Below are 12,185 nucleotides of genomic sequence, written 5' to 3' on the forward strand. Positions count from 1 at the left end.
AATCCTATGCATGTTTATAGACAGAAAAAAGCCCTACAACTCCCAGCATTGCTGGGGGTTGTAAGGCATTTTCTGTATAAACATGCATAGGTTTGCACCCTTGGTAATTTTTTCTGTTGCTGTGTAGCAATGGCTTGCTGATTTCTCTTGTCAATATTAAAGTATGCAAACAATACATGTAATTTTTAACATGGAATGTAAAACATTGGCTCTTTTTCCCCATTGCTAATTTATATAATTGTATCGTGTTACATAGGTACAAGTTGTTTCTCCAATGAGCCATCAGAATAACATGGACTGAAGAGATTTGCGAACAGTTGCCATCTCTTGCTGTTGCTGTTATAAGAAAAGAAAAAAAATACTGATCAAATGTAACATTTTGTATCATAGTGTTCTGACTTGCGAATTATAAATGGTGAATGTTTAATTTTTCTATCTAAATGTTCTATTTTAAAATGTCATTGAAGTTTTCATAAATCAGTATTAACACTTACAGTATCCATCATGATTTTTTTTTGCAACATAGCCATTTCTTTACGAAGTTCACTTTGTGCATCTGCTAAAAGACTTTCATGGTTCTTCTCCATGTCTTCCATACTCTAAAATTGGAAATCACTGTCTTGAAAATTTGACATTGGTTCTTACCAAGGAACTTGCTAGATCTCAAAAGTCAAGTGATGCCCATGAGTTAGCTTTACCCTTGTTCACCACTATGTTCACATCCTTATCCAAGACATGGGTCGTAATGTCACCTTTAGCGCTGGTAAAGCTTCATCTTGAGTACAATGTTCTATTCTTGGCACTACTATACAAGAAGGCTATTGTCATACTGCTCCACAAAGGAAGACATATAGATGACAAAATGTTTACAGAGCAGTGGTACAGCTAACACACATGCAACATCTACATATGTACAAAGCTGAATGCAACATGTTTGAAATAATTAGCATTACCCGAGCACATTGTCCGGCTATGAAAATTTAGGTGCAGGACAACTAACTCAGAATATCATGTTGGCACCACAGAGTGGGCACGCAGTACTTAGTTGGCAGCATTCAACTGAGTGTGACACTACATTCAAAGCTATTCAGTGGAACAGAAAAATGTGGAAACAGGGCAGAATGGATACAGAAGGATGGCCTTATGAATTATAAGTGGGTAGATGTCGCCACAATCCAACACAGTTGATAATTGAGTAGTAGTAATCAGTTTAAATATTTTGTATAGTCTAGCTATGGCAATAGTATCATGGTGGGATAACATTTTTCATAAGAGTAAAACAGTGTACCTTTAGTACTGAGTTTGATCATGCTATTTCTGGGCAGAATCCAATGCGGTACTTACACCCCTGCTGATCCTCTTATGCCTCTCCAATTCCATTGCACAAGTAACCCCCAATGCTTGCACAAGGGTGATTTAGCACTTCTGGAACAAGCATTTCTACTTGTTTATGAAAGGAGGCAGGTCAGTTGAGCTCGCATAAGGGAACTCTGCCGACCTTCCCCCTTCCAGAAACAAGCAGAAACACTTCTTTGGGGTCTTCCCCTAGGAAGTGTTAAATCTCCTTTAAGTGGTGGGTCCCACTTGCACAATGAAATTTGTGGAATGGAATCAGCAGGGTGAAAAGGAATTGGGGTGTGTGTGTGCCCTATTAGATTCTGCCCTCTATTGCAAAACCACTATTTGAATAAAACAACATATACTTGACCTTTAAAAACTGCTCATGCAGCTGCTTAATTGTTTTCAGTCTTTGACTCTGAACTATTCTTGCTTGTTGGAAAACCTTTTGCTGCTGTCGAAACATATTCTAAAGCAAAAAAGACAACAATCCACAACATAATAAATGAAGGGCTAATACACCGATTCAATAACTCTGTCACATACCTAATTGTAAGCATGGCCAGATTATAAATCATAACTATTTCTAAAACAATCTGTTTATGTGAATTTAATCTCATTGATATATATTTGCTGTATTATCCAGATAAGGGGCTTTCAGGGTCATGTAAGCAAATGAGCAAAAAATAAAACCCAACAACCACAAGTTAATAAAAAAAAAAGTATATAGTTTTAAAAACTCACTTTTTCTGATAGGCTTTCCTCACTTCTGCTTGCTGGTATTTAATGTCTGAATGCTTATCTTTCTCTGAAAATTGTATTTTGTGCTTATTTAACCATTCCTGAACATTACTAACACTGCAAGCTTTTTCTAGGTTGCATGAATTTGAGGAATAGATTATTGCAGTGCAGAAATACTGTCTCTCCACTAAAGCATCATCTTATCAGCCTGACCTTTTATCTCTGAGAGGAAGCATGGACCTTAGTTTGTGCACAAATCAGTTTTCAGATTTTGCTACTTTTACCAGGATCTCTTACTAAGCATACAGTCATAATAAAGGTAGGAATACACATAGCCGTTGTATATCAGTGAACATTTCCTCTAACCTCTTTAATTTGTGAATAATTTCCCAAACCTCACTACAAGGAGAATTAAATATGAGAGGTGTTGTTAAATATCATCCTCTAGCACTTAACATATTGAAAAATAAATATATGAAGTACAAACCACAAGCTTTTCTTCCTGTTCCTCTGCTTTCTGTATATCAGCATCCCATTGTTGAAACACATGCAGGAACTGCTGGGAATACTCATGGTTGATTTTCTGTCTAATATATAAATATATATATACTGTATATATATTTATTAATGTAACATGAAATACTATTGACTAATGAAATAAATGCAGGCATTCATGATAGAGAAACTAATACAATGAGAGTAACTGTCACACAAAGTTTTAAAAAATGAAGAGTTGGTGTATTCAAGGGAACACCTAAAAGGCATGCAATTTTCCTACAATTTTTTAAAGAAATTTAAAATGGCAAAAAGTTAACTTTGGACATCTGTTCTGAAGTAGATTTACATTGCAATTCAATGCTTGTTTACTCAAAGGAAAGCCTAACAATGTTTAGTAGGACTTACTCATAAGAAAGTGTAAATAGGATTATAGCCTATGTGAATTTTTACTTTAAAGGATTTGCTTTTTTACCAGGAATCATTTTTGATTGGAATGTTGGGATTACCGTGAAGTTTCCTTCCTTTTTTTTTCAGTGGATGGAGGGTATCCTAATCTGGGTTGCTCCTTCCACTCACTACAGAGGGAAGGGCCAAGTTTGGATAAAGTTGAAGTCACCTTGCTTGTGTGGGAGAGCACCTCCCAGTTTTGGAAATAAAATAGCTCAAAAAGCAAACATATTCTCATCAAACATTTCAATAGGAAAAAAACACCAAAAAAAAAAAAAAGATAGAGGAGGAAGAGAGAGACCTACTCCTCATGGGTCCAACTTCTAAATATCCTGAATAAATATGGTCAGGGAACTGAGAGAATGATTACCCTTCCAGCAGAGAGGCAAAATCTCACTTGGGTGAGTATGATAACCTCTATCCACTGGAGAAAGGGAAACTTCACAGTAAGCCCAATGTTCCATTTTTCTACAGTGGAAGAGGGTATCCTTATCCAGGAAGTTTCTGAGTGATACTTTCTTAGGGCAGGGCTCTCGCTGCTTTACAATTTAAGTAGAGAGTACCCAGTGTAAAACTCACTGGCTGAATGACACTTTGGAAGAAGCAAAGGTATTCAGCTTGTAAAGTGGATGAACGAGGAAATGGAAGACCAAGTTGATCAAGGGAGGATTAGTGCTGAATGCAGCTGAGGTAGTGTTTGAGGGTAGGGACAAAAGAAGGTAAGATTAGTTCTTAAAATGAATGGTACAAGCTGTTCACTTCGGGTACAAAGGTAGGTCTGTGTGCAGAATTACATGGCTGAAAGTGCACCATGCTCAGGTGCCCTATGTGCTGACATGATGGCAACAAAAAATAAAGCTTTCCAGGAGGGAGGTTCACTAAGCCCTTCAAAACTCTATGGTGATTCCAAGAAGGAAACCTGTTGTACAGTCCTGCTCCCCGTGAACAACGTCAAGAAAAATATCTGGAAAAGGCACAACTGAAGAATCAGATTTTAGCCTTGGGAAAACTTGAGGAACTTCAGAGATCTGAACACTGATCTCCTGCACTTTTGTCCTTAATTCCTAGGACCTTTTCTGCTATTCTGAGAAGCATTGGGAAATTAGCTGCAAATAGTTCAACTAGTGAAGGTTTAGTAGGACCCTCCCCTTCCTCCTCCAACAACTGCCCTACATCTTTACCTGAGGGAAGAGAAGACTCAGACAGAATATGTAAAGGTAGAACTAATCTCTGTTGTTGCTCTTCTGAGTTGGCTGAGGACATGGTGGTGAGGGGAAAAATTCCCACCTTTTCCCCTTAAGATGGCTAGAACAGTGGATAGTTGAGGTGCAGCCCAACAAAGTGGTCTGAGACTGGGTTTCCTGCCTTTGCTGAGATAGACTTTCCTGAGGTAAAGTTTCAATCCATCTGGTGCTGGACTAATTTTTTTCTAGAATTTGGCAAATCCAGTGACAAAGTGCTGAAAATCTATAACAGGGAGGTGGCGAAGCTGCAGTATACAGGGTGACTGAGTCCCACGCTTTATATCCCCCTGATGGAACTTAGCACCCAGGCAAATCTGTTGCATTATATGGAACCTCAAGCTCACCTTTGCAGCCATGCTGGACATGGCAAGACTTTTTGAAACACCGGAGCACTCACTAACTATATGGGCAGTCTGTGCTCCTGAGGGGCCTGGCATCTGACAGATACTCCACTTGTGCTTTCTTGAGGTATCAATAGACAGTGCAGGGGTGTCCCCCTGTCTAAGGGATGCATGACCTAGATTGATACTGGGAGGATTCTAGATAAAAAGCAGGACAGAGAAAGAATGCTGTATAATGTATAAACGTAGTGTGCATAAACGTAATGTATAAATGTACTCTGCCGAAGCCCTGCTTTTTGAGGGGTGCTCACCTTCGTAAGGAAGGTGATTTAAACTTTATGCAAATTTAGCCCAACCTTCTGGCGCAAGTGGGAGGAGCAACCGAGACTATGCTACCCTCCTCCGCTTTAGAAAAATAACAAATTTCCTGGGAACCTATTAGAAAAAGCAATCATATTTACACAGACCATCCAAATACAGATGCTTTATGAACAATTATTTCTCTATGAAATGTAGTTATTTCTCTATAAAATAATTCCTTACCTATGCTCTTGTGTTTTCCGAATAAGTTCTATTTTCTGGTTGCTTGTTTTGAGAGAAGCCTTTGTGTATATTTCTAATCTTTTTCTTTTAGCCAGAAGAGCTTTGTTAATGTCCGCTATAATGAGATAAACAATTAGGCATCCTCATTTTAGCAGATATTTAAAAACTTCAACTACTTATAAATTGCTTAAAAAGTAAGACCAAAGTGGTTCGCATAGTAAACCGAAAATAACATATATGTTCAGAAATATGTTAGTCTTTTCAGGAATTAAAGCATAAATTTAGCAACACCTTCTAAAACTGAAATTAAATTTAAGATAAGCTATATTCCAAATTACAGCAAAGCAGCCTGTATAGCGTCGTGATCTACCAGTAAATGCGATTTCTATATCTGCTATACCCAAGTGGGTAAGGACTACTATAATGCCCCCAAATAAACACACAGACTAGAGAAAAACTAGCTGGCACAATCCTGTCTGCTAAGGAACTGGATTCCTCTTGCTAATCAAGACATGACAAGCTCTTTTAAACATCAATCTGGACAGGCGCTGCTGTAAATGTAGATGCAAAATGTGATAGCTCCAGACAGAACGCTTGGTAAAGAAGGTATTAGAGCAGACAGCAAAAGCATTAAAGTAGCAAAATAAAGGATTTATTATGCAGTTGCTTTTCATCACTGGTTAAATTGAGTAGAAGCACTAAGCATATCTCAAGACTTTAATACATGTTCCAAATATTCTTCAGTTAGATGTGTTGGGCCAGATCAGGGGAAGGCATGGATCTGCAGGATCCATAGCCATCACGTTCCCGATACACATTTGGAATAGAGTGAAATGTATGCCAGCCCTGAAGTTGGTGTACATGATTTCCCTCCCATTAAAACCAATGGGAGGGATCATAAAGTGCGTAAGGGGGGACAAAATGGGGGATAGCAAAACATCACTCCACCCTTCTGCACTTGCTTTGGATAAGGTGTTTCCTTTGCCTTTGGATCCCTCACTTACCCACTCATAGAATTGCTCTGCCTGATTTTCAGTTATGAATACTCTAGTAAGATACATCTGATAGAGTCAAATCATTTGCCTGGCTACCAGAAATGGGTATTTCATGCCACGTTGGAAACACTTGGCCAACAAACTCTTCCTGGCCACATGGGGGGAGTGTGTGAGATCCAGACTCGCTGTGACTTGTTTGTACACATGTGTACAGTGCTTTTTATTTTGTATTTGTGTTTTTAGACGGTTGTTTTATTATGGTTTTAATTTTTGTGAACCGTCCAGAGAGCTTCATCTATTGGGCGGTATAAAAATGTAATAAATAAATAAATAAAATAAAAATGAAATGAAGCCAACATCAAATAGACGCATACTTGGCCATATGGATTGCCAATATGGATCTATATGATTAATGTGAGTAATGACTTACTGATCATTGATACCTATTATACTCTGGAACAAGCAGCCCTTTGAAAATAATACTTTCTTCCATCAGTTTTATCCCTCTCTTCCCCCAGTGTTGTTGAGTTAAATATATTTTGTACTCATTTTTGTAAAACAAACTAAAATTGTTACACTGTAATATCTGCTAATGGTAAATATTAATATTTTTCAAACATACCTCCAACTCGTTCCAGCATGTTCTGTACTTCACCCCTATAAAAATTTTCATATATTAAAAATGACTAGTTTTGTACATTATGTAAACTACAGTTTATAATTTCTGGATGATATTATTTGTAATGAGAAACAGGCCGCAAAAAATATAGCCCAAAGACAATTTAATACTGCTATGAGTAAGCCAATTCAAAAACAGAGAAAAACCAAACAGGATGTAAAACTGGAAGGGTATTAAATGCTGGCAATATCAATAGTGTAAAGGAGTATAATTTATGGGCATCTTTCAATATTGAAAAAATATTTGTAAATCAGAGCGAAAGAATGGAGATGCATGATAAAACAAACATCCAAAATATTGCCAATCAAGAACTATATATGAAAATATGTATTAAGAAAGGGTATAATCTTCAAACTACTTATAACAAATGTTTTGCTGGATTCAATGGACCCAGAGCCAATTCTGGATCAAGTGATTTGAAAACTGCAGTCTAAACACACTGATGTACAATACAAATGGCTGAACCAGCATGCTGTTAAGCATGTGATTGGTCCTTTTGTGCTCAGTTTTTGTTTACTAAATACCAGCTATGGGATGGTTGGATGATCTGGAATAACTTGGTTTAAGTTTGTAGTATAAGAGGTGGCTTGTATTACATTATGAGCTGTTCTGTTGGGCATTTAATGTAGCATGGATGTGGAATAATTTTGAGTAATTAGGTTTAGTTAACTTTGAAACGTCCTTATACTTTTTTTTATGCTATAACAAGTTCTGAGAAACTGGCAACTTTCTCTAGTTTAAGTGCATTGAATCCGAAGATAACCTCCCTCCAACAAAAGGAGCTTCCTCCATGTAAGAAAGCTGTCTATAACCGTCTTTAGACAGAATAAGCACTTCTATCAGAGGAAGAGAACCTTTGGATCCAACACATTACTTGCAAAAAAAAAATCTTAGTTATGATTCTGCATAAAATACCGAGGTTTTTTTTTAAGACACACACATTTGAGCTGCAATCCTTTACACACTTTGGATTAGGTGCATAAAGGATTAGGACAGAATCCAGTGCTGCCCATCTGCTAACGTAGCTGGCCCCTGCTTGTGGAAGACCTCCACCAGAAATAAGTCCTGGAAGCGTTAAATGGCCTTTATGCAAGCAGTAACAGCTGCTTGCAGAATAGAATTAGAAGGGCACAAAATAATTCAAAGGGGCATAAGCGTGACATTGGAATCTGCCACTGGATTCTGGCCAAACTTAACAATTATGCACACATAGACTTATGGCTATGATAATATCAAGAGCTGGAAACCAAATTCATGATATGTAATTTTACATTAGTTATGCATTGGGCTTTAAAATTTTGTATTTTAAGCAGTTTACCCAACATCTTCTTCAACTGCAGCACGAGGAGTCATTGAAGGTCTTTTTTTGCCATGTTTTTCAATCACTGGAGTTTCATCTTTATAGGAAAAAATAAAAGTACGCAGATAAATTGTCTCAGGGAACCAGGGTAGCCCAGTTATTTTATCATGGCTGTGCTATCCTCTCCAGTTACCAAATGCGCCTGGCAATAGCCTGGTCAACTTGCAGAGATCAGTGCAGATGAATATATGAAGCTGCATCATAGTAGCCATATTCACACATCACTCTAAAGCAGGGGTGTACAACTTACTGGATTTCACGTCCCTCACCATTAGCTATGCTGGGTATAGTTGATGGGAGTTGCAGAGCAACATCTGGAAGGCCAACAGTTCTCTACTCCTGCTCTAAACCATTCCTTAAATGTGTTAGAATATGTGCTTTTCCCTCCTGTATATAAATATTGTATGTCTATATAGTAACTTTAATGTATCATGTCACTTTGTGCAGATATAGCCCTGAAATGCAGCCAATAAATAAGAAACACTGATATAATAATAATAATAATAATAATAATAATAATAATAATAATAATAATAATAATGTGATGTGCAGATGTAGGCACTGAGTGAGACCATTGGTCCATCTAGCCCTGTGCTGTTTAGTTAGACTGGCAGAGCTTCTCCAAAATCTCAGGTAGGCTTGATAAACTGGGGATTTTCTGTATACAAAACATGTTCTTTACCATGGAGTTACATTCCTTTACTATATACACAGAGCAAGATTAATGCATATAATTATGTTTTAAAATATAGAAATATTGTTTAACATCCTGAAATAAGGATCCATAAAACTCTTAATAATCATGAATATACTATACTACAGGTGCTGATTAGAAAAAATAATGCACCCCAATTGAAATAAATGAAAAAAAACATATTCATTTGTAAACTACTTGAAGGTAGATCCGGGGAGGCAACTTGTGACCCTCCAGATGCTTTGGCCTATAACTCCTATCAATCCTAGCCAATATAGCGAATACATAGCCAAAGTTGCCCAACACTGATGAAGATGAACTGTTTGTTCTTAAATACTACTCTATACATTTACCCAGCTAAGGAGGAACAAACATGAGAAAGCGTGCCCCACGTTCTTCCACAAATAAATGTGCAATTGTGTAGACAGTCTTTTGACAAATCCCTGATCATCTGGAGTTCTTAAACATTTGGCGCTTGATTAAGGAATTTGATCCCTTCCTCCACAAGCTTTGTGTACTATTACAAGAAAAAAAATATGGGTACTCTGTTCTTATTTGGAGAACACAAACAAAACTTGATTTTTTTTAAAAAATGTAATAATTACTACACCTTCTTGAATATCCTCTTCAGATCCACTCAGATGTTTTTTTGAATCTTCTTCAAAACTGTAGGCATGTACAATTGGATTCTCCTGTGCTAGTTTAGCAGTTTTTCCTGCAGATTTTCTTCCTGATGGTGCCATAATCAGAGATCTTCTAAATGAGATAAAATATATTCAACTGTTTTTGTATAATTCATCACATAAAGCGTGTTCAGATAAGTATGTGCTTAAAATAAGTAAAAGAAAATATCTGCTTTTGTGAATTCAGTCAGAGTTCAATACGTATGTTCACACATTTTGAAATTATACTGCAGTCTGAAGTTATGAAAGGTACAATTAGCTGATTACCCAAAGTGGCTGAAAACAACATTGCTATTTCACTGTGTAAGCTGAAGTGAATAAATAAGAACACTTCTTTTCAAAATAATTTACAATAATAATAGAAAAATAAACTAAAATACTTTAAAACAATTATTCTTCTAACTAATATAAAACCAGTATTATTTCAGGTTCATTGTCTCCCAATTTGTTTCCTGGCTGAATACAAAGTGCTGGCTTTACCTTTAAAAGCTGTAAACAGCTTGGGACCCGGGGTGCTCCTAGATGAGGCTTTTATGGTGCTATCATCCTGCCTCATTCACAGGAACGATATCCACCCATAGCCCTCCCATGTTTTTCCACTGCTCCTTCCATCTTTTTTTCTTACCTTACAAAATCCATTAAGGCAGCCTTTCTCAACCTGGGGCACTCCAGATGTGTTGGAACTGGGGCATTCTGGGAGATGCAGTCCAACACATCTGGAGCACCCCAGGTTGAGAAAGGCTGCATTAAGGAGAAAAACACATAATAGCTACACCATGCCTTCTAATTGCTAGTACTAGGCTCCCTTTCTGGAAGCACTCCTATATATCAAAAGGATGTTTTCTTCCCATAGGAACCTAACTTCACACTTCAGGCGTCAGAAACTCAGAGTGGTATATAAATTTTGTAAATAAATAAATAAATAAAAATAAAGACACCATCCATAAACTCTGTAAAATTCCATGAATGAGGAAAGGTGATTGCACAGTGAAAATACGTCTCAACACCATCTGAGGTGTGACTGGATACACAGGATGGGGATTTCTTGGTGGTGAAGAAATCTATTGAACACTGCATCAGGAAACCTAGTTAGCTTGCCCTCTTTTCTCTAAGGTGCATCAAATATAATAGATACACATTCCAGTAGAGCACTCTTGGAAAATTGATTTCAATTTTACTTGTTATTTTATTGACTTGTTTTTATGGTGGCCATTAGCCGTCTTGAGGGTCTCATTCGGGCTGGAAAGGCACGATATACTTACACACATACACACACACCACAAATTGCAAGATCAAAACAAGAGGGTATTGTAATAATCTGTTGCAATAATCTATAAAACCTATGTCAACGGTTTATATCAATTAGGTTTAGTATTTGTTGAATGGATTTTGATAGTATTATATTGGTGTATTTCGTACCTGTTTTGTATCCTATATTACCTGTGTTGAGCTCTAGGATTGGGATGGGCTATCGAAAGAAAGAAAATCCCGGTCAAAGTTAAAACACTGAGAAATATTCAATAGAAGGGATTTAAGCACTCCCAAGGTATCATCTTGCGTATGCACAGTATTTACTCCGTTATTCTCCCGCGCACCCTTTCCTCCCCTCTAGGAGCAACTCGTGCTGGATATCCTGGAGGACTGCTTTTCTCGATCACCCATGTATTTCCTACATGTGTAGGAAATTAGCACAATAGCCACCTCCCTTTTCTTGACCCCACCGGCCCAAGGCTTCCCCACCCCCACCCCCACCCCCACCCCTATCCATCCATTCAAGCCCAACATTTTGCCACTCTTCGTAGCGTGAGCTGATCTAGTTTCCTCAAGTCTGCATATTTCCCGCCCAAATTACCTCAGACCGTAACTCGCGGCAGTTTGTTTCAGAAATCGCTCCCCACCACCCCTACGTTCTCCACTGTCTCTTTCCCACTCGCCTTAGTCAAGCCTTCCTTTCCTTATAGAATCTTATGCTAAGAACCACACACTTTTCCTCGTCACTCACACTACTTTTGTCCTCCTGTCTCAACCCCTCCTCCCCAGACTCGCCGCTGAACGAGGGAGAGAAGTGGAGCGAGGAGGACCAACATAAGCACTGCAGTGGGGGTGGGGGGAGAGTTGGGAAGTGAGTCGTATATGTACCTCTCAACCCTCACGTTTACAAACTGATCCTTCTCCCTTCGATTCTAGCCTCGATCTACACGTTCAACAGGTTGTAGAAAGCTGAGGTGGTGGAATACATCGCTTCAGACTGTGGGTGTGGGGAGAGAATATAATTTCTGAATATCTCCCCCCTTCCCCCACGAAAAACCCCTCCTAGCAACAGAAAAGACCCAAATAAGAAAAGTTCTTGAGCAGCCCTTTGACTTCAGTGATAGTTTTCTGATTACAGGAGTTATGTATGTAGGGAATATTAAAAAAAACACTGATGCCCCTCATCTTTACTCTGGTGCAATCCGTTTTCACCTCACTCCATGTTAATCTGCTACACCTGTACACCACGCTTCAATTGTGCTGGGACTCCCACTTTAGTTTTTTAGAAGGCCATCAGCCTAATGCAACTCAGCAGAGTGTAAGTCTGAATATTTTACACCAAAATTAGATGATCATTCACAGACCCTTTTG

At 38.1% G+C, this 12,185-nt stretch overlaps 2 protein-coding genes across 2 annotated transcripts in view; one reads left to right on the forward strand and one right to left on the reverse strand.

Moving 5' to 3' along the window:
- The window catches only part of CHPT1 (choline phosphotransferase 1), a 25,017-nt gene extending 24,519 nt beyond the window's left edge, over nt 1-498 (forward strand). The window contains exon 9 of the mRNA XM_063133368.1: nt 257-498. Coding sequence (XP_062989438.1) covers nt 257-301 — 45 coding nt within the window. The 3' untranslated portion in view covers nt 302-498. The remainder of the gene's footprint in view (nt 1-256) is intronic.
- On the reverse strand, nt 283-9,623 carry SYCP3 (synaptonemal complex protein 3). The gene is made up of 8 exons (XM_063133370.1): nt 9,491-9,623; nt 8,145-8,223; nt 6,770-6,804; nt 5,153-5,267; nt 2,567-2,666; nt 1,709-1,807; nt 495-599; nt 283-336 (listed from the first exon to the last, which is right to left on the reverse strand). Exons 1-8 carry the CDS (start codon nt 9,621-9,623, stop codon nt 283-285), a joined length of 720 nt encoding a protein of 239 aa, XP_062989440.1.
- Between the last annotated feature and the right edge of the window lie 2,562 nt (nt 9,624-12,185).

This window comes from Elgaria multicarinata, chromosome 9 (assembly GCF_023053635.1).
Source record: "Elgaria multicarinata webbii isolate HBS135686 ecotype San Diego chromosome 9, rElgMul1.1.pri, whole genome shotgun sequence".
NCBI lineage: Eukaryota > Metazoa > Chordata > Lepidosauria > Squamata > Anguidae > Elgaria > Elgaria multicarinata.